This window comes from Lissotriton vulgaris, chromosome 2_1 (assembly GCF_964263255.1).
Source record: "Lissotriton vulgaris chromosome 2_1, aLisVul1.2, whole genome shotgun sequence".
Classification (NCBI taxonomy): Eukaryota; Metazoa; Chordata; class Amphibia; order Caudata; family Salamandridae; genus Lissotriton; species Lissotriton vulgaris.
This window is the reverse complement of record NC_141687.1, coordinates 308,801,236-308,822,319: the sequence shown is the minus strand read 5'-3', so window position 1 is coordinate 308,822,319 and position 21,084 is coordinate 308,801,236. Positions and strand designations below refer to the sequence as shown.

The 21,084-nt window shown below is 51.1% G+C and overlaps 1 protein-coding gene across 1 annotated transcript in view; it reads left to right on the top strand.

The window, feature by feature from the left end:
• The window catches only part of LOC147730242 (multidrug and toxin extrusion protein 2-like), an 832,471-nt gene that overhangs the window by 196,174 nt on the left and 615,213 nt on the right, over positions 1-21,084 (top strand). The window contains exons 6-7 of the mRNA XM_086955003.1: positions 7,269-7,313; positions 17,207-17,304. Of these exons, the coding sequence (XP_086811129.1) occupies positions 7,269-7,313; positions 17,207-17,304 (143 nt within the window). The remainder of the gene's footprint in view (positions 1-7,268; positions 7,314-17,206; positions 17,305-21,084) is intronic.

Below are 21,084 nucleotides of genomic sequence, written 5' to 3'. Positions count from 1 at the left end.
TGAGGTCCCACCCTCTTGGCCACATGCTTTCTTCTGTCCCTGTTAAACACACGTGGCCGGATCGGGTTACAAACCAGCGTCGGATTGGTAACGCGGGCACTCGGGCAATGCCCAAGGGGCCGGTGGTCTGTTCCAGCTGTGGGCTGCTTTTTTGAGCGTTTTCTGCGTTCTTCGGATGCTGCCAGTGGCCCTGTGGGTGCCTGAGTTGCCTTTCAGGAGGCAGATGGGCATCAATTACTTCCCTTTTATCAAAGGGCAGAGGTGTCACTCCCTTTCTCTCGCTTGGGGCCGACCCATTAATATATGATTATTGAGCGGGGGCAGGGGGCCGGGGGCCGGGGCAAAAGTGGGCTCGCTTGTATTCAGGTGTGTTTCACCACTGCGAGCTAATCGGTGCATTTTTTTTACCCCCCTCCCCTTTTATTTTCAATAAAACTTAACCGAAACAGTGTTATGCAAATGTGGGCCACTTTTTTTTTTATAGGGCCGATTTTTAATCCCAATCCAACCCTGTTACCAACGCAAATGGGAGTTCGTTACGTGAATGCCCTCCGGCCGGCCTGCCGGGATGAATTGTGGACTATCTTCAGTTTTATATATTGTAGATGTTCAGAGTTTAAAGTTGAAGAAAATTCAACCAGCCTCGTCAGGCTGAATTAATGTGCCCGTACATGAAACCAGCATTTGCAATGCAATAGGTCTCGCATTTTAGAAACTTTGACCTATTGATTTCGTAAATTACAATGCCTTTTATTATTGCAGGTTTTTAAACGCATAAATAAAAGGCATTGTCATTTACAATGCCAATAGCTCAATATCTCGCAATTGTGAGACCTATTCCATTGCAAATGCTTGTTAAACAACCTGCTAAGGTGGGAGTGAATGTCCACCAAAGAGATGGTCCGGTCTTTCGCAGTGCTCGCTTGCTCCATGCCCCCTGGGATTTGTACGGAAAAAATGTCCAGAGCTGCCACGGGCACCAGTCCATTTTTGAAAGCTTTGTAAATATTTCACAAATAAGCCCTGCTGGAAAATCTGCGCCCGAGGACTCGAACACCTGCACAGCTTTGCAGAAGTACTGCATCAATGGCATGCTTTTTCAAAACTGAGTTTCCGACACAGCTTTGCCAATGCACCTCAAGTCTGACTTTTAGTGCAAAAGTAATGCAGGGAATGTAATGTCAAGGTAATTAATCCGTGTAACACGCTGTTAAGGGTACGCCACTGTGAGTGACCGTTCCATACCTTTCCGGCTCTGCTCCCCCTCGCCAGGGCTCTAGACTCCTGCAACTCTCACTCGCTGCTGGATGCCTCTTCTGTTGGTGGCGGTGCAACTTGTCTCTTGGTTGACAAACTTTGTAGGTGAAACCATGCCTGCGTTAGCAATGTGTTGTGATTTCACCAAGTAGGGTCCTGCCCAGTCATCTCCTGCCACCAAGCACGTCCCTTGCCAGTGTTCATGCCAGGTCCATTGCAGGCCCAGATTCCCGCCACCTGACATCTGCACTCGCCTTCCCATCTTTCGACGCCACCTTGGCACAGCTAACCGAGAGAGGGCTGTGTGTGTGTGGACAGTGTGTGCCCACGCTGACTTAAGCAAAACCCCTCCAGGAGAGGCGGAAGAAGCAGAGGAGACAGCGGGAAGATGGAGTCACCAGACAGCAGATCTACCTATACTTCGCATAGACGTTAAAGACACAGGTGTTATATCCAGCGTTAGAAGTGGGCGGGGACGGGAGGGCACGGCGTGCCCTTACTTCTTAAAATTATGTTAGTCCGTTCCCCTACTTCTTAGTTTTGAAAGAGCGTACCGAGGACTGTAAAATTGCCATACTTTAAAGTACACCTTTTTTTCTTTTTCACGCATGAGTGGTGCAACGTGAATATTCAGAAGGCCTCTGCACTGCGTCCAAACTCCTCCCCTTCCCCGCTGGGTCTAATGGGCCTGCAAAGTGAGACTGAAAGGGCCATCAGTGTAGCATGGTGCGAAAACGGCTACTCTGATGGCCCTGCGGCTGCTGTGAGCCAGTGATCACACCTCATTTGTGAGGACGCTGCCAGCAAATTTACATGCCAATTTAAAGCTGCTATTAGTTGGGTTTTGTGGCAGTGATATTCACAGTGTTTACCTGCTGAAGCAACGTTCATCAATGCCTACCAGACTGTTTCCCGGCAATCTCGGCCCGGAGGTGCACCGGGGCCGTTTTCACGCCACTTCTAGTTCTGTTGACAGTTGTCCTCCCCATACAGGCCCCGGTGTAACACACACCATTCCAAAGATGTTTGAGAAACCCAAGGGCAAGAGTGGTTTTGCACCCATAACCAAACGAGTAAGCTCATATTTGGAAGCAGTATTTACACCACCTCCTGACCCATGTGCACATGATTTGGCAGATTTAATAATTGCATGTACTAACAGATTCGCCCCCCTGCAAAGCCCCATTGATAATGACGCCATCTGTGCAGACAAATCTTTTCCAACTCAAGCAATGACAGCCCCGGCGTTTGACCCCAGTATTTAGGAGTCTGTTAGTGATTTAAGAAAATATTCCAATGTTCTGAAGTCTATGATTGGTGACCTTATGGGGATGATGAAGGGCAGGAGCAGTGATGGGGCAGGAGCAGTGATGGGGCAGGAGCAGTGATGGGGCAGGAGAGGTGACAGGGCAGGAGAGGAGACGTGGAAGGAGAGGCAATAGGGCAGGAGAGGTGACCGGGCACAAGAAGTGACGGGCATTAACGGGGCAGGAGCAGTAAACCGGGCAGGAGCAGTGAACGGGGCAGGAGCAGTGATAGGGCAGGAGCAGCGACAGGGCAGGAGAAGCAACAGGGCAGGAGAGCAGACGTGGAAGGAGAGGCAACAGGGCAGGAGAGGTGACCGGGCACAAGAAGTGACGGGCAGGTGATGTGACGGGCAGGTGATGTGACGGGCAGGTGAGGTGACGGGCAGGTGAGGTGACGGGGCAGGAGAGGTGACGGGGCAGGAGAGGTGACGGGGCAGGAGAGGTGACGGGGCAGGAGAGGTGACGGGGCAGGAGCAGTGAACAGGACAGGAGCAGTGAACAGGACAGGAGCAGTGAACGGGGCAGGAGCAGTGAACGGGGCAGGAGCGGTGAGCGGGGCAGGAGCGGTGAGCGGGGCAGGAGCGGTGAGCGGGGCAGGAGCGTGAACAGGGCAAGAGCGGTGAGCGGGGCAGGAGCGGTGATCAGGGCAGGAGCAGTGAACAGGGCAGGAGCAGTGAACAGGGCAGGAGAGGTGACTGGGCATGAGCTAGAGCAGTAACCGGGTGTGAGCGGTGAAAGGACAGCAGCGGTGAAAGGACAGGAGAAGTGAACGGGGCAGGAGCAGTGAACGGGGCAGGAGCAGTGAACGGGGCAGGAGCAGTGAACGGGGCAGCAGAAATGAACGGGGCAGGAGCAGTAAACGGGGCAGGAGCAGTGAACGGGGCAGGAGCAGTGATAGGGCAGGAGCAGCGACAGGGCAGGAGAAGTGACAGGGCAGGAGAGGAGACGTGGAAGGAGAGGCAACAGGGCAGGAGAGGTGACCGGGCACAAGAAGTGACGGGCAGGTGACATGACAGGCAGGTGATGGGATGGGCAGGTGCGGTGATGGGCAGGAGAGGTGACGGGGCAGGAGAGGTGACGGGGCAGGAGAGGTGACGGGGCAGAAGAGGTGACGGGGCAGGAGAGGTGACGGGGCAGGAGAGGTGACGGGGCAGGAGAGGTGACGGGACAGGAGAGGTGACGGGGCAGAAGAGGTGACGGGGCATGAGCTAGAGCAGTAACCGGGTGTGAGCGGTGAAAAGACAGGAGCGGAGAAAGGACAGGAGCAATGAAAGGACAGGAGCAGTGAACGAGGCAGGAGGTGCTAACGGGGCAGGAGCAGCAAACGGGGCAGGAGCAGTGAAGGGGGCAGGAGCAGTGTCGGAGCAGGAGCAGTGATGGGGCAGGAGAGGCGACAGGGCAGGAGAGGAGACCTGGAAGGAGAGGCAACAGGGCAGGAGAGGTGACTGGGCAGGTGACATGACAGGCAGGTGACATGACAGGCAGGTGACATGACGGGCAGGAGAGGTGACATGATGGGCAGGAGAGGTGACGGGGCAGGAGAGGTGACGGGGCAGGAGAGGTGACGGGGCAGGAGAGGTGACGGGGCAGGAGAGGTGACGAGGCAGGAGAGGTGATGAGGCAGGAGAGGTGACGGGACATGAGCTAGAGCAGTAACCGGATGTGAGCGGTGAAAGGACAGGAGCGGTGAACGGGGCAGGAGCAGTGAACGGGGCAGGAGCAGTGAACGGGGCAGGAGCAGTGAACGGGGCAGGAGCAGTGAACGGGGCAGGAGCAGTGAACGGGGCAGGAGCAGTGAACGGGGCAGGAGCAGTGAACGGGGCTGGAGCAGTGAACGGGGCAGGAGCAGTGAACAGGGCAGGAGCAGTGATGGGGCAGGAGCAGTGATGGGGCAGGAGAGGCGACAGGGCAGGAGAGGAGACGTGGAAGGAGAGGCAACAGGGCAGGAGAGGTGACCGGGCACAAGAAGTGACAGGCAGGTGACATGACAGGCAGGTGACATGACGGGCAGGTGGGGTGATGGGCAGGAGAGGTGACGGGGCAGGAGAGGTGACGGGGCAGGAGAGGTGACGGGGCAGGAGAGGTGACGGGGCAGGAGAGGTGACGGGGCAGGAGAGGTGACGGGGCAGGAGAGGTGACAGGGCAGGAGAGGTGACGGGGCAGGAGCAGTGAACAGGACAGGAGCAGTGAACAGGACAGGAGCAGTGAACAGGACAGGAGCAGTGAACGGGGCAGGAGCAGTGAACGGGGCAGGAGCGGTGAGCGGGGCAGGAGCGGTGAACAGGGCAGGAGCGGTGATGGGGCAGGAGCAGTGATGGGGCAGGAGAGGCGACAGGGCAGGAGAGGAGACGTGGAAGGAGAGGCAACAGGGCAGGAGAGGTGACCGGGCACAAGAAGTGACAGGCAGGTGACATGACGGGCAGGGGATGTGACGGGCAGGGGATGTGACGGGCAGGGGATGTGACGGGCAGGTGAGGTGATGGGCAGGAGAGGTGACGGGGCAGGAGAGGTGACGGGGCAGGAGAGGTGACGGGGCAGGAGAGGTGACGGGGCAGGAGAGGTGACGGGGCAGGAGAGGTGACGGGGCAGGAGAGGTGACGGGGCAGGAAAGGTGAGGGGGCAGGAGCGGTGAACGGGGCAGGAGCGGTGAGCGGGGCAGGAGCGGTTAACAGGGCAGGAGCGGTGAACAGGGCAGGAGCAGTGACGGGCAGGAGAAGTGACGGGCCAGTAGAAGTGACGGGCCAGGAGAAGGGAGGGGTCGGGGGAATTGGCGAAGCAGGAGTGTTGATCGAGCATGAGCAGGAGTACTGACTGGACAGGAGCAGTGAAAGGGCAGGAGTAGGCGTTTCCCAGGGCGACTGGAAGGGTAGGGGGCCAGTTTAGTTTGGGGGGACCGGTTTTGTACAAGTGCAGGAGTTTAAAAAACACTGCAAAGTTATTTGTATATTCAGCAGGTTTTGGTCAACAATACAAGTGCCAAGATAACTTTGGTGATCAATGTACCTGCTGGAGGGAGATGAGAGCATGTTTTGTCTGGTGGCTATTTTACTCATCTAAGGTAGTGCAGAGGGGTAATATGCCTGCTGCAAAGAACATGTACCATGCATATCAAAGAGCAATATGTTATGTGTATAGTTCAGTGGGTACTGCTTTGTGTTCACTTCCCGAATGAAAGAACACTTGAATACATATGGCCTGGCAGTTCGGGCTGGACTGTTCACATTGGGCGCAGGATCAAGACTGATTTGCATATGGCTGCGTCCAAACTGGAATGGCATGGTGAGCAAAAAACGATGGATTTAAGCCCCGATCTCTGACCTGGGGTGAATGTATGACCTTGTTCTGCATTCTGTCCATCAATTGTTCTTTTTGCATTTGTCACCCCGAGTGGGACAGGTATGCTCAGACATGAGTCCTGTGCTCTCCATGCCAATGAAATCAAGCTATCCTGGCTGATGAGGGCTGAAAGCCCGAAACCGGTCCTAGGATGCTTGTTTCCAGTCCAGGGAGGACCTGGCCTGGCAGTTCGGGCTACACTGTTCTCATTGGGCACAGGATCAAGACTGATTTGCATATGGCTGGGTCCAAACTGAAATCGCATGTGAGCAAATAAACAATGGATTTAGGCCCATCTCTCTGCACTGGGGTGAATGTATGATATTGCTCTGCATTCTGTCCACCAGTTGTTCTTTTTACTATATTATGATTGAGCAGCCAGCTGGCTGACATGAATATGAAGGAGCCTTTGTGGGTTTCTGTGAGTCTAGATTCTCCTGAAGAGTCCCTTTCTCTTCTGAGCCCTGCTTAACACATGTGTATAGGAGAAGCCCTGCATTCATGACCTCAATGTTTGAGACAAAAAATAATCATGGATTTCTGAACAATGAGAGTAAAAGCATTAAGGTAACATGTTGTTCCTGCTTATATTTCACATGCTTTACATAAACCTGTATTCCCTATGAGTGTTTGCTTTTTCCTGAATTAAACCTCAAATAAACATATCCATTCTTTTAATTAAATAACGTTATAAGCTGTAACTGGTCAGTGAAATGCTAAACGTACTAAAAATTGGTATGTTTTGCTCTTTCTAGCCACACCCCTGACTCCGCCCACTGATTCAATCTTCGGTTGTTCCCGCCCCCTGATTCTCCACCCACAGTTCCCCTACTTTTTTTTCCCCACTTCGACCACTGGTTATATCAAAAGAAAAGGCCGCAGACAGACCTTCCTCCATTGCACGAATTTCACAACTGCAGTTTTCGAGGTCAGGTTACACAGATGTCGCACAAACAGACCTGAGACACTAGAGCTATGCCTCCGATTACAGTATGTGCGCAGACTCCGAATGCTGAGCCACCTTCCCTTACACTACCTCAAACAGGAGTTTTATATTTCATGGGCTTCAGACCGTAAAAGCTAAAAAAATAAGCAGCTTATAATAATTAAAACCTCACTCAATGCGATGCCCTACAAAAGCTTCTCTCCGTACTCCACTACCCTAGCTCTTGGCAGCGCTTGCGTGCTGGCTCACGCTCAACCTAAAAATGTGATATCAATGTTATGTTCAGGTTTAATTTATTTTAGATGGTTTTTCCTAAAGTTGTAGATGTCTGCTATGGAGGAAGAGTGAAAGCTTGATTACATGAATCATTCAGCTTTAATTCGCACTTTTTAAATTTGGAACATGTATTTTTCTATTTATAGGCAGTGTTCCTCTATCAGCTGCAGACCAGATATTTACAGAATCAGGTACTTAAAGTTTTATTTTTTTAACTTTTCTTTCTGCAACATTGTGGAGTATATTATAATTGTGTTATGTGAAGCTGCATTAAGAGCAACAATATTATATTGTGAGTGTTCGAAATTCTTCTGGCTACTTACTAGTGAAGTGTCTGATTGCATGTTGTTTTGTTTGTTCCTACTAAGCAGATATTTGGTAGGGCTGTGAGGTCTCATAATGTTCCTGTTGTCATGTACTCAATGTTCGCCTAATTAGCATGTGACAACCTCTCGATCAGATTAATATATTGACATGCTTCTTTAAAGTTTCTGTGTTTGTAATGGACCATAGATGATGGTATCGCAAATAAGGAATCAGTAGGAATCGCAATAATTTTTGCTAATCCTACATGAATCCCGTTTTGCGAGTCCTTAATAGCGAATCGCTATAATTCGATATTAGGGCCTCGCAAAACGGGAGATTGATGAATATGGCTGAGAATCCTTAATGTACGGAGCACTCAAATGAGTGCTTTTCTCCTTTTAGGATTTGTTATTTACCACCAACTACAAGTTGGTGGTAAATATCGAAAACTGTGAAAAAAGCAATTGTTTGAAATTTTTAACAGTGCCATGTGGCAGACATACATGCCCTTAGGACATGTATGTCTGCCACATGTGCACCCATCACTATTCAGGGGTCCAACAGGGTATCAATGTGACACCCTGCCACCAGTGTAGGTCTTCCCCCTATTACCGATTCGGTATTTACCGAATTGGTAATTCACAATCTGAAAGAAACAGGTTAGTATTAGATTCCCTACCTTAGAATATCCCCAGGTGTCAGACTGGATCCAGAAACTTTTTCGTAGCAGTACCCTTGCGCATCGTTGACGCCGGGATGACTTTCCCGGAGTACTTAGACGCCGCCCTTGCGCGCTGACGTCAGTTCTTCTTTTTTCCGCACCAGCAAGCACCGATCCGAAAAAAGTAGTACCCATAGTCAATTTTTGACTAACTTTTTCGATCTTTGACTCTGACGGTGCCGGTAGGGATGCCCGGGTTCAAGCCCTGCGTCGATTGTAGCCGACTGATGTCGGTTACCGACCCCCATCGCCGCTGCCTTCACTGTCTTGGCCCCGACCACGACGACTAGTCCTGCTCCGACTGCCGGGCCCTGACGTGACGTCCAAAGCTAGACGGGAGCGGTCCCGCAAGCGACTCGAGTTCTGGCAGTCAGCCCCGCGCCGCTCGAGGTCCCGGTTCGGAAGGAGGTCGAGGGACCGGTCGCGGGGCCGGAGTCACCACAGTTCTGGGAGTCGTCATCAGTCTTCGGACTCGAAGTCCTCAGGTAAGAGGCGCAAGAAGTCGAAGAGGCGACATCGCTCTTCTGACACCCCCGCCGGTCCCTGGGAAGAACGCGATGCTGGAGGAGATCGAGGCGCCTTCGGGCCAGGCGCCCCCGACTGGGTCCCCACGCCGCAGGGTCCCGTTGGAACCGGTTCCCGATCCGGGACGTCGACCTCACAACCTCACCGACACCGACCTCCAGGGTGTCGCCTCCGGCGCCGTCCCAGGGCGCCGTCTACCCCGGTCCTACCGTTGATTCTGGTCCGCCGTATTCAACGCCGCTAGGAGATTTTTACTTCTATGACACGGCCCCATCCTTTGACCCTGTATATCAGGGGATGGGTGGCAAGGAGGATTGGGAGGGGTCCGAGGACCCTCTGGCACGTGAGTGCCAGTCTTCTCAGGACTGGACAGGTGAGCTAGGGGAGGCTAGTGGTCTGGACACCTCCCCAGACACTGGTTTTGTCTCCCCTCCTACCGTGGCTACGGAGGAGGGGGGCTGCCTATAGTGTGGAGCTGAAGCGGGCTGCCAAGGCCTTGGGCCTTGTGCTCCCCGTCGCGGCCGTGAGGACTAACCTCTTCACTGAGGTCCTTAAACCGCAGGCAAGCTCGGCTGAGCCTCTGCTGCCGTTTAATGAGGCCTTGTCAGACGTTCTTCTGGGCACTTGGTCCAAGCCCGCTACAGGTTCGCCTGTAGATAGGAACGCGGTCAGGCGCCACCGCCCGGCTCTGGGCGACCCTTGCTTCCTGTTCACCAACCCCACCCCCGAGAGCCTGGTCATCCAGGCCTCTAACTCCCAGGCCGCATTCCCGACGGCTCCCCCCGATCTGGAATCCAAGAGGTACGAACAGTATGGTAAAAAGATATTCTCCTCAATTAGTTTGGGGTTGCGGTCAGTCAACACCGCGCGCCTCTTGGGCTGTTACACCCACTCTCTGTGGGACCCGGTCCCGGACATGCTGCCACAATGTCCGGAGGGGGTCCGGACTAAACTCACCGAAGCCCTTGTGGAGGGTCGAGATGCGGCACGGTATTCCATCGGCGTGGGCTGGATACCACGGACTCACCTGGCAGACCGATGGCAACGACGGTGGCGATTCGCCGCCACGCCTGGCTGTGGTCCGCCAACGTTTCGGCTGATGTCCAAAACACCCTTATGGACATGCCGTTTGATGACCGTCGCCTCTTTGGCGACAAGGCAGACAGTGCGTTTGAACGCTTCAAGGACTCCAGGGCTACGGCCAAGTCCTTGGGCCTCTCGGCCCTGTGCCAGCGGACTGTTGCCTTTCGCTCCTTTCGTGGCCAAGGAAGGGGTGCCTCCACACGTCCTGCCAGCCACGGGCTGCAGACTAACATCCAGCGCGGTGGCGGACGTGGTAACCGCCGTGGCGGCGGTTGGGGACAACGGCGAGGTCAGTCCACACCTACCCCTGCAGCATCTGCCTCAAAACCCTCCTAGTCCCTTCTTTCAGGCCCATGTGACGCCAGTGGGGGGCACGGTTCGCCATCACCTCCTCCACTGGTGCACTGTCACATCGGACAGGTGGGTACTGCAAATCGTCCGAAGGGGCTACTCCCTCCCCTTCGAGCCGACCCCTCCAGCCATGCCACCGCAGTACCACCACATGTCGGGGATCACTTGAATCTTCTGTGAGAGGAAGTTACGGCCCTCTTGGCCAAGGGGTCCATCAAGCGCGTTCCTGGGCCAGAAGTAGGGCGTGGTTGTTACTGCCACTACTTTCTGGTTCCCAAGAAAGGCAAAGGGGGCCTACGCCCTATCTTGGACCTACGGAACGTCAACGGCTTCCTCCGGAAGGAGAAGTTTAAGATGCTGACTTTGGCTCAGGTCTTAGCTGCCCTGGACCCGGGGGACTGGATGGTAGCGTTGGACTTGCAGGATGCTTATTTTCACGTCCCCGTCCTGCCGGACCACCGGCGTTACCTGCATTTCACGGTAGGCCACGAGCACTTTCAGTTTACTGTGCTCCCCTTCGGCCTTACTAGCGCCCCACGAGTGTTCACGAAAGTGATGGCGGTGGTCTCAGCTCAACAGCGCAGGTTAGGGGTTTCAGTCTTCCCCTACCTCTGATTGGTTGTTGAAGGCAGGCTTGCTCCAGACAGTCATCAGCCACCTACAGACTACGGCCGACCTCCTGCACCTGCTGGGGTTCTCCATCAATGTGCCGAAGTCACACCTGTGTCCCTCTCAGAAGCTCCTCTTCATCGGAGCGGTTCTAGACTCGGCGCTGTTTCGGGTTTATCCTCCCGAACAGCGGGTTCGGGATATACAGGCTCTGATTCGGATCTTTCAGCCGTTATCCCGAGTCTCGGTCAGGTTGACGCTGCGGCTTCTGGGGCTGATGGCCTCCTGCATCCTTCTGGTGCATCACGCCAGGTGGCAGATGTGGGCTCTGCAGTGGGACCTGAAGTTTGTGGGCCCAGCATCAGGGCAACTTGTCCGACCATGTCTTGATCTTGGAGGGCACTAACATCCGCTTCAGCCACACCACTCAGTCCCCTTGGACAGACCACAACTGCTTCCACTTCACCTTCAACACCACCTCCGCACCCAAGCTCGCACCGCAACCGCCACGAAGGAACTGGAGCAAAGTCACCGAGGAGCTCCTCAACACCACCCTCCTCCAGAACCCCCTCAGCCCCAAGACCGACACTAATTCCACAGCCACAGAATTTCACTGCTCGATCTCCTGCTGCGCCAACAAGCTCGCACCCCTCCTTCTCCCCGCCAAACAACGCCCCCGAAGGCCACATGGTTCACCACAGAACTACAGCAAGCCAGACGCTCTTGCTGACGCCTAGAGAAAACCTGGCAAGACCAGAAAACCACTGAAGCGTGCAGAAACCACAGAAGCGCCCTGAAGGAATCCACCAGTTCATAAGAGACACCAAACGGACCTTCATAAGAGACAAAGTCCAGACCAACGCAACCAATGCCACAGAACTGTTCAGCGTCATACAACAGTTCTCAAAACCCTCCAGCGAAGCCACCGACCTCGCACCTTCCCAGAAACTCTACGACAAACTCAGCTCAAACTTGCATCTGAAGATCAAGGCCCTCTATGACAACTTCAGCGAACCAACGACGGACAACACCCCCCACCTCCCCCCCAACCCAACGCTGCCAACAAGCATACCATCATGGCCTAGGAATCCACCACTGTCTAACACATCGCCGCCACCATGAAGAAAACCTACTCAGGAGCCCCAGTGGACTCCTGCCCACCGCATATATTCCACAGTGCCGCCGCCACCATCGCACCCGAACTAGGTCTGACCATCAACGCCTCCTTCAGGTCCGGCATCTTCCCAGATGACTGGAAGCGGGCTGAGGTCAAACCCCTCCTCGAGAAACCCACAGCCGACCCAACTGACCTGAAAAACTACCGGCCCATCTCTCTCCTCCCCTTCGCGGCCAAAGTCACAGAAAGACTCGTCAACGCCCAGCTGACCACCTTCACAGAAGACAACTCCATCCCAGACTGCATTTGGCAGCAACCACAGCACCAAGACTGTCCTCCTCGCTCCCACGGACGCCATCCGCATGCTACTAGACCAGGGACACACTGCAGCCCTCATCCTTCTAGACCTCTCCGCAGCCTTCGACAGTGTTTCACATCGCACTCTCGCAGCCAGACTTCACGACGCGGGGGACAAGGAGCCGCCCTCGACTGGATCCAATCCTTTCTCTCCGGCAGAACCCAGAGGATCAGAATCCCTCCCTTCCTCTCCGAACCCACCAATATCAACTGCAGAGTACCCCAAGGATCATCACTCAGCCTCACGCTCTTCAACATCTACATGGCCACACTTGCCGCCATTGTTGGACAGCATTGACTCTGCATTGTATCCTAGGCCGACGACACCCAGCTCATCCTCTCACTCACTCACAAAGAACCCTGAAGACACCAGACTCTGCTTCCAGGAAGGAATGAAGAATGTGGCAGCCTGGATGGAGGACAGCTGCTTAAAGCTCAACTCCGAGAAGACAGAGGTCCTCCTCAGACCCCACACCTCTCCCTGGGACGACAACTGGTAGCCCTCTGCCCTCAGAAACCCACCCACTCCTACAGACCATGCACGAAACCTCAGCATCATCACTACTTCTCCCTCTCCAGATCTACTCCGTCCTCTGTCCCTTCCACCAGTTTTCAACTGCCTGCGCATCCTTCGTGAGACCTTCAATTGGATCTCCCCGACTGCAGTAAGACCGTCACCCATGCGCTCATAACCAGCAGACTGGACTACGGCAGTGCCCTGTACGCCGGAATCAACAGAGCTCTATTACAGAGACTCCAAACCATCCAGAACGCCGCGGCCAAACTCGTCCTCGAGACACCTCGTCACAAACACATGACGCAACACCTACAAGACCTCCACTGGCTCTCCGACGAGAAAAGGGTCACCTTCAAACACCTCACCTACGCCTACAAATCCCTCTACAACTTCGGACCCAAATACCTCAACGAGAGAGTATCATTCCAAGTACCCAAGAGGAACCTCTGCTCCACCGACCTCGCCGTGGCTAAGGTCCTTCACATCCGCAGAAACAGATCAGGCGGGAATGCCTGCTCCTACATCGCAGCCAAGACCTGAAACGAACTACCCGTGAACATCAGACGCTCCCCGACCCTACACACGTTCAGGAAGGACCTCAAAAGTTGGCTCTGCGATTGACCGGAGCTGCCCACCCTCCCCGCAGCGCCTTTAGACCCTCACGGGTGAGTAGCGCGCTTTATAAACCCCTGATTGATAGGGTGATTGAATGAGGATCTCGAAAGATCTGCTGGGGGGGCCCCAAAGCTGCCATCTGGGTATGCCACTCCAAAGGTGTTCAGCTGCAGTCTACGCAGATGCACTCATGTCTCGGGAACAGCAACCATTGGAAGTAGTGGAGGTCCTGAAGTGGGAATAGGTGGGGCAAACATATAATCAATTCAGAAAAGGGGGTGGTGATGAACAGAGTGTCTGAATTAAGCAGACCACTCTTACCCAGTCCAAAGATCAGGGCTTGATCCATCACCGTTATTTATCTCACTGCCCCATCCCAGCTCAGAACCTGGCTATATGCAAATCAGTCTGTCCCTGGCCCAGTGCATCATGGGAACAGGGCAGACTAAACTACCAAGCCAATTCTTCACCAGAAAGGAGACAAGCTACCGGGGACCGGTTTCTGGCATTTCAGCCGTCTTCGGCCCGGCTTGCTTGAATCCTGATGGAGCAGTGAGAAAGGGACTCATGTCTGAGTATACCCTGCCACACCTATAGTATGCCAGAAACCGGTCCCCGGGAGCTTGTTTCCTTCCCAGTGTAAGAATTGGCTTTTGTAGTTTGGTTTGCCCTGTTCCCATCATGCACTGGGACAGGAACAGACTAATTTGCATACAGCCAGGTTCTGAAACTGGGATGGTGCAGTGAGCTAAAAAACGGTGTTGGATCTAGCCCTGATCTCTTGACTGGGTGAGAGCTTTCTGCTTAATTCAGAGACTCTGTCCCTCACCACCCCTTGTTGTAAATATTTTTGTCCACCCTAAGCGTGGAAGGGTATTCTCAGATGTGAGACCCTTGCTCATTGCACCATCAGGATTCAAGCAAACCGGGCCGAAGACGGCTGTAATGCCAGAAACCGGTCCCCGGGAGCTTGTTTCCTTCCCAGTGTAAGAATTGGCTTTTGTAGTTTGGTTTGCCCTGTTCCCATCATGCACTGGGACAGGAACAGAATAATTTGCATACAGCCAGGTTCTGAAACTGGGATGGTGCAGTGAGCTAAAAAACGGTGTTGGGTCTAGCCCTGATCTCTTGACTGGGTGAGAGCTTTCTGCTTAATTCAGAGACTCTGTCCCTCACCACCCCTTGTTGTAAATATTTTTGTCCACCCTAAGCGTGGAAGGGTATTCTCAGATGTGAGACCCTTGCTCATTGCACCATCAGGATTCAAGCAAACCGGGCTGAAGACGGCTGTAATGCCAGAAACCGGTCCCCGGGAGCTTGTTTCCTTCCCAGTGTAAGAATTGGCTTTTGTAGTTTGGTTTGCCTTGTTCCCATTATGCACTGGGACAGGAACAGACTAATTTGCATACAGCCAGGTTCTGAAACTGGGATGGTGCAGTGAGCTAAACAACGGTGTTGGATCTAGCCCTGATCTCTTGACTGGGTGAGAGCTTTCTGCTTAATTCAGAGACTCTGTCCCTCACCACCCCTTGTTGTAAACATATAATCAAGCCATGCCTTTTTCCTGTTCTCATTCCACGCCCACCCTGTGCATGCCACAGTGTCCACCTGGTTTCTCACACGCTGGCAGGACCATATAGGACCATCTGTAAGGGACACCGGGCCACATTATCTGCCTCAGGTGCAGTGTGTGTATGAAATTGTATTGGGTGCAGCCAGAAGAGCGCATAATGTGCCTGGGCCCTGAGTAAGTACAAGCCCATGTCGGGCGCTCCCAGCCCACCCTGCTCAAACGAAGCGTCAAGATCTCTCACACCCCTTGGTTGTTTGCTGTTTCACGCCAACAAGACCTGAATAGATCCGCATTTCCGTTTGAAACAGACCGGTAGGGGGAGAGGCAGATTGATAAGTAAATATAAAAATTTGGGAAGTATAGCCATCTTTGCAATGTCCAGTCTCCCGGAGAGGGATAGCGGCAGCTTCGACCAGACAGCCACCTGCTCCTCGAGCCACGTCATCGGTCGGCTATAGTTTTCCCTCCACAATTCATCAAAGTCTTGGCTGAGCCAAACAACGAAAAAGCAGACGGAGTCCCTTGCCCATGTCAGTGGGAAGTTGGGGGTGAAGGTTTGAGTGGCCGCTGTAAACGGATATAGGATGGACTTCGTCCAGTTATTAGTGATACCAGCTATGCTCGTGAAGCAAAGGAATTCCCAGAGAAGAGGGCCCACATTATCTGATGGGTTTCTAATATATAGTGACATTGTCCGAATACGTGGAAACAAGAATCTGCCTGGGCCGGAACGCAAGCCCACAATGTGAATGATGCCTCAGAGGTGACACAAGAAGCTCCATCGCAATGGCAAATATGGGTGTTCTTTACATTTCATTTAAGGAATCGCAATTTGCGATTCCTTAAATGCATTAGCCTATAGGGAATCCCAAATTTTGTGATTCCCTATTTTGCGAGTGACTTTTGGGATGATACATTTCAAAAGGCTTTTTCCCATTCGCAAACGAGCCGATTCTGAGAAACGGCCTGTTTGCGAACGGGAAATGGGCTTCATACATATGTCCCCAAATCTTAATTCTTATTGCAAATAACTTTAGGGACCTTCTCCATCTGAAGTAGTCACTGCACAGCTGAGGTGTGCGTAAACTCAGCGCTGTTTAGGCTAGTCAAGTCACTCTTCATGCCTGTCTGCCTTCCCCTTCAAACTATCAAAATGCCCACGGCCGTGCCAGGGCCCAGGCCGCACCACTTAAATGGATGTATTTTGGGCCCTGATGCAGTCGCCACCACAGTGGTCACAGTGAGGCTGGACATAGTCTTGCTTGTCCCGATGCCCTGCAGCGTGGATGGATTAATGCTGGATTTTCGTCCGTCCGGCAGAGCCTCCTCAGCAGGCGGCCATCTTGCGGCCGGTCCTAGCTCTGCCCCCCAACATATTTGCCTTTTAGTGACACAACGTGCTTGTCTCATGGGGTCAAAAATATGCTTGCTGCAGCATTTGACCGATTTTAGTCATGTCAACAAATGCTAGGTGCACCCATACCACTTTTATAAATTCGTTAGTTAACTCCTGCTTCCAGGTGCCTGATATTCTCTCCTAAAGGCCACGTTTGCATTAATGGTTAAGGACCTGATTTAGATTCTGATGGGCAGGGTACTCATTCCAACAAACACCGAGTACCCTGTCTGCCCAACTGTAGGTCCCCCTTGTCCTTTATTGGGCCGGGTTTACGCCAATGGTGTGCCCCCAGTGACTATTGGCCACCGGAGCGAAGCCATCAAACCATCCACCTATTTACTGTTTTAAAAAAAAAAAATTATAACCGTCACTACCAGGGTTATCTTTGCTTTGAGGGACAGTAAAAATAAAAGATGAACTCCCACACCATGGTGTTGGGGCCATTAGTCTTTTTTTTCTTTTCCAACAGCAAACTCTCACTTAGCGACTTCAATATTTTAAAATGCTGAACTTTTTAAAGTTTAGTGTAAGCGTAGGTCCCTAATGTCAGAGGCACATCAAACCTTTTAATGGCTTTGTATGATCCGCCATGGTGGCAGTTCATACAGACCCATATTATTCGCCACAGGGCCGATGGTGAACTCTGAAGTCAGGGCAGGGTGGCAGACCTAAAGTCCTCTGGCACCCTGACTGCCTTTACCCCATTTGCCTAGGTCTAAATCGACCCCTATGCAATTTGAATTTATCAATGAAGCAAACATGTTGGGGAAAAGAGTCTACACAATTTTTCATACGTGCACAGCTTATTGATGAACTCTCAACAGGCATTACTGGGACACTTGGAGCTGGGTATGAGTGAGATTGCAGAAAGTTTTTTACAAGTTTTTTTTTCTGCCATTTTCTTTTTTTAGGGAGTGATTTGGCCTCAGGTTATAACTGGCGGTGTTGTAAACGTCCTTAACATCGTTGTCAATGCCATACTTCTGTATGCGATGGGCCTCGGAGTGGCGTAAGTACTTGTTGGTTTCTGGTTATTACATGAAAAGTATGAAGTGAGCTCACCTGGTCAGTGAGAGCACAGCTCTATATTATGATTTGAATGTGATTCTCACCGCTCATTATTTAAGGATTAGTTACACAAATGACTGTAGACAAAACCTCCTGGTAGTGAGGAAAACGAACTCTATCCTGTTCACTGTCTTATCCCCCACCTGCCCTTCACAAAATGATAATTGTAAAAGCAGTAGCTGCCCTACTGCAAGCTCATATCCACATGAACTCCCTCCCACCATATTGGCAGTTCTGAGTCCGGTTTCCAAGTTGTGGATGACACCTTCCCCTTTGCAGACAATGCACACTCAGGTTCTAATGCCCCTACTTGATTAATTATCAGACATTGACACATTGCGCCATCACAACTTAATCAACGTTCTGTCACCATGCAAGGCCTTTAATTACACTGTACTGCACTGATTATACTGTTTGTCAAAACAACACTTCTTGGTCAGAACGACTAGATCCAAGCAGCTACCAGTGACCAAAGCATACACAAAAGATCCATCCATTTTTTTCTGACAGTTTGTGATCTTTAGATAACGCTTTCTGGACCTTCCTGCCCATTTACTGGATCCAAACTTACTAGTACGCTGGTTGCACACAATTACATCGAAATGCCTCAAAGCAACTCAAGGGCGCTTGCCCATATTTGTCTTGATGCTTAGTGTGTGTTTCAAATTGAGGTTCATGAAGACAAACTAATTCTCCTTTCCAATTGAATCAAACCAGATAAGATCCTAAACTGACTCTTATATGAAACCGGACTTATTCATATCTAAACCTACTGCAAAATCCTTTGTTTTAGTCATCCATGGTGAACCTTAGGACTTCATATTGCTAAGAAATTTCAAACAATATAATGTACTTTACTGCAGCAGACTTCAGACTACACAACCAAGCTATACCACAAGGATACTTAAGACGTTCTTTGTTGTTTCCTTGCACATATGAATATTGTCCCGCATGCTGCTCTACAACTCAAAAGATAGTAGAAGTACAGCAACATTTTATTTCCTGACAACATATAATGGCTGCCCTTACAAGTGTGCTTCATCTTTGGGACCTTTGCATCCCTGCAAGCGTACCAATTTACCTAGAAGAAACTCCCTATCAAAGGAAGTCCGTGTAACCCTCAAAACCATGATATCGCCAGTCTTGAAAACGAGAGATGCAAAAAGGAGAAAGCGCAAGAGTCTATTTTATTTTCAAGATACACATTCAGTATCCACAATACCATCCTGTGACAGATGTGACTTGCTCCTTATAACACAATCTGAAAATTCATACTTTCCAAAAATACCTCTGCTATAGCACTTCCTATTCACAACCATTTGCTCTACAGCAATGCAATGTCTCCAGATAACAAATACACACGAGATACCCAGGAACATGAAAAGAAAAAGTTCTGCTTTGCTCGATTACGAGGCTCGTCAATAGAAGGTGTTGTCAAGCACAGCTTGGGAGCAAAGAGGCTTCATGTGTCTTCAGTAAATTCATATTCTTACTTCCTTTTGTGGTACAAGCCCTGTAACGTTGTTTTGCTTATAGAATCAAAGCTATGAACTTGGCTAAAATACCATTCGAGTTCCTTGGAATGGCCATCCCTTTGCCCACTGAGATACTGAATCCTGGCAGCATTTTCTCTGACGAGTTCGGAGCTGCACATGGAATGCTCAGTAAATGCCCAGTTGCACATCAGTAATGTCATATAGAAACGCCATGCTGTACCTAGTGGGAAGACCTGTTTTGCATTCTGCTCATGACTAAAGCTGAATTTTCAGAAGATCTTACTCCATAACTGCTGCACTTCAGGAAAATGCACTTGCAGAAAGCACTTAAGGCTTTGCTCGTTCCATGTGGAAAATACCTGAGACAAAGGGAAGCATTTGCTCTAATGTGCATACTGACAAGCAGCTGCGTAGATCACTCGCCCTTTTCTGATTTTCCTCAACCTATTTATCTCCTTCCATTGTAAAACTGTTTTAGACAAATTAGCATATCAAGAGGGGCTTGGATGGAGTGTGAATTGGTTAATGCTCAGAAAAGGTTAAGTATATCTGGATGGTTGCTCCGCAGTAATGAAAAAATAAGGTCTTCTGATTGGTTGAGGCAGCTTTTAATCCCATTGGACATTTTGGTACTGCACAATGTGATTGGCTTGCCACATCTCTGAATAAAATGCTGCAGTCGCGATTATAGGGCTCCGAGACACGGTCCCCATGTCCTGATGTAGATGGTGAAGAAAGGAATAAGTGGGCAGGCCCTTGCGGTGTGGAGACCCAGAGAAATGCCCTTCCCCGAGGACCGTGGTTACCACAGTACTCTGGCAGGCGCCATTATGACCTTGGCATGCATAGTACCATGGGGTTAAAGCTTACATGTCTAGTACAGCGGTATCAGAGATTCGTTATTATAAAAAAAAGGTAATTGCAAGTTGGCACAGTGGGGTTTGGGCACCGGGCCCGGCAGTCAATCCAATTCCATGTACTCCCTTTGTCCATGCACAACAGGGGGTTGGGTACATATGGGGGTGGTTTGGTACAGGACCCAGCCAGAGGTCAAACCCTGTGGCCAAACCCTTGACCAAAAGATGTGCTGATTGAGGAGTTGGAAGAAAATTATTTAAAAGAACAGAACTTAAAAAAAAAGTTTAAAATTATGTAAAAGTTAGGTTTAGTAATAAGTTAGTACTTGATGTCAGAAACCTCTAACCTTGTAACTAAAAAGAGCTAATCGTGTTACCTTAAAGTCATCCCCAGCTACAAATATAAGTGTTGTACACAACAGACTAGATTGCATTAGTTGTCACCCTATGCAAGCTTACAAAATGTGATCACCTCCATTCCGGGTTGCCAGCAGTAATGTAAAACAAGCATTTACAATGCAATCGGTCTCTCATTTAGGACCTTAAAAGTGTTTAGCAATGCAGCACATTATTGCAGGCAATGAAACATTTACTGTTGTACTGTGCACGAAGCAGTGAAAGTGTGCAGTACCATAGACTGTCACTAGGTGTCCATTGAGACCTCTTTTGGCATCATAAGGTACTGCACCCTGCAACATGGATAGGGAAAGGGATATGGTGCAGTGGTGAGAGCTGCAGACTGGAACTGGCGCTCCGTTTTCGAGTCTGGTGTCGGCTCAACATAAACGAAAGCTACTAGTTTAACATAAAGATAAGAAATCAGTACAGTGATCACGGAGGTGGGGGCAGGCAAGCAGTGTTGTGCTAGGGGAGTGGGGAGAAGAGATTAAATGAGGGCACTGCACTTCAAATCACGCGAAAATTAACCAAACGTGGGTGGGGATAGGAGATTAGCAAAACAAACAGTGGCCTCGGAGGAAAGGTGGGAGCCTGCGAGCAGTGTTGTGGGAGGGGTAAGGGGTAGGCAGGGGGAGATTAAGGGGAGGGCAAGCAAATAAATGAATGGCTTGGAAAGGATGGAAGACCGACTTTGCCTAGCCCGGAATCAAACTTGAGATTTAGACCACTGCTTTGCTCAGCATTGAGCGTTTACTCACTGAGTCATGTTGGAGGCTTTGTGACGTTATGCTATGTCCTATATAACAACAAGAGAGAGAGGGAGGGAGGCACTCTTAGACCCCCTGTAAATAAATATGTAACAACAAAAGAGTGACTATTAGTACAACCTAAAAACCGTTTGTACAGAACCGCAAAGGACAAAAACCAGTGTTTGTAAAAGAACCCTCACTCACCGACCTGGCCAGTGAC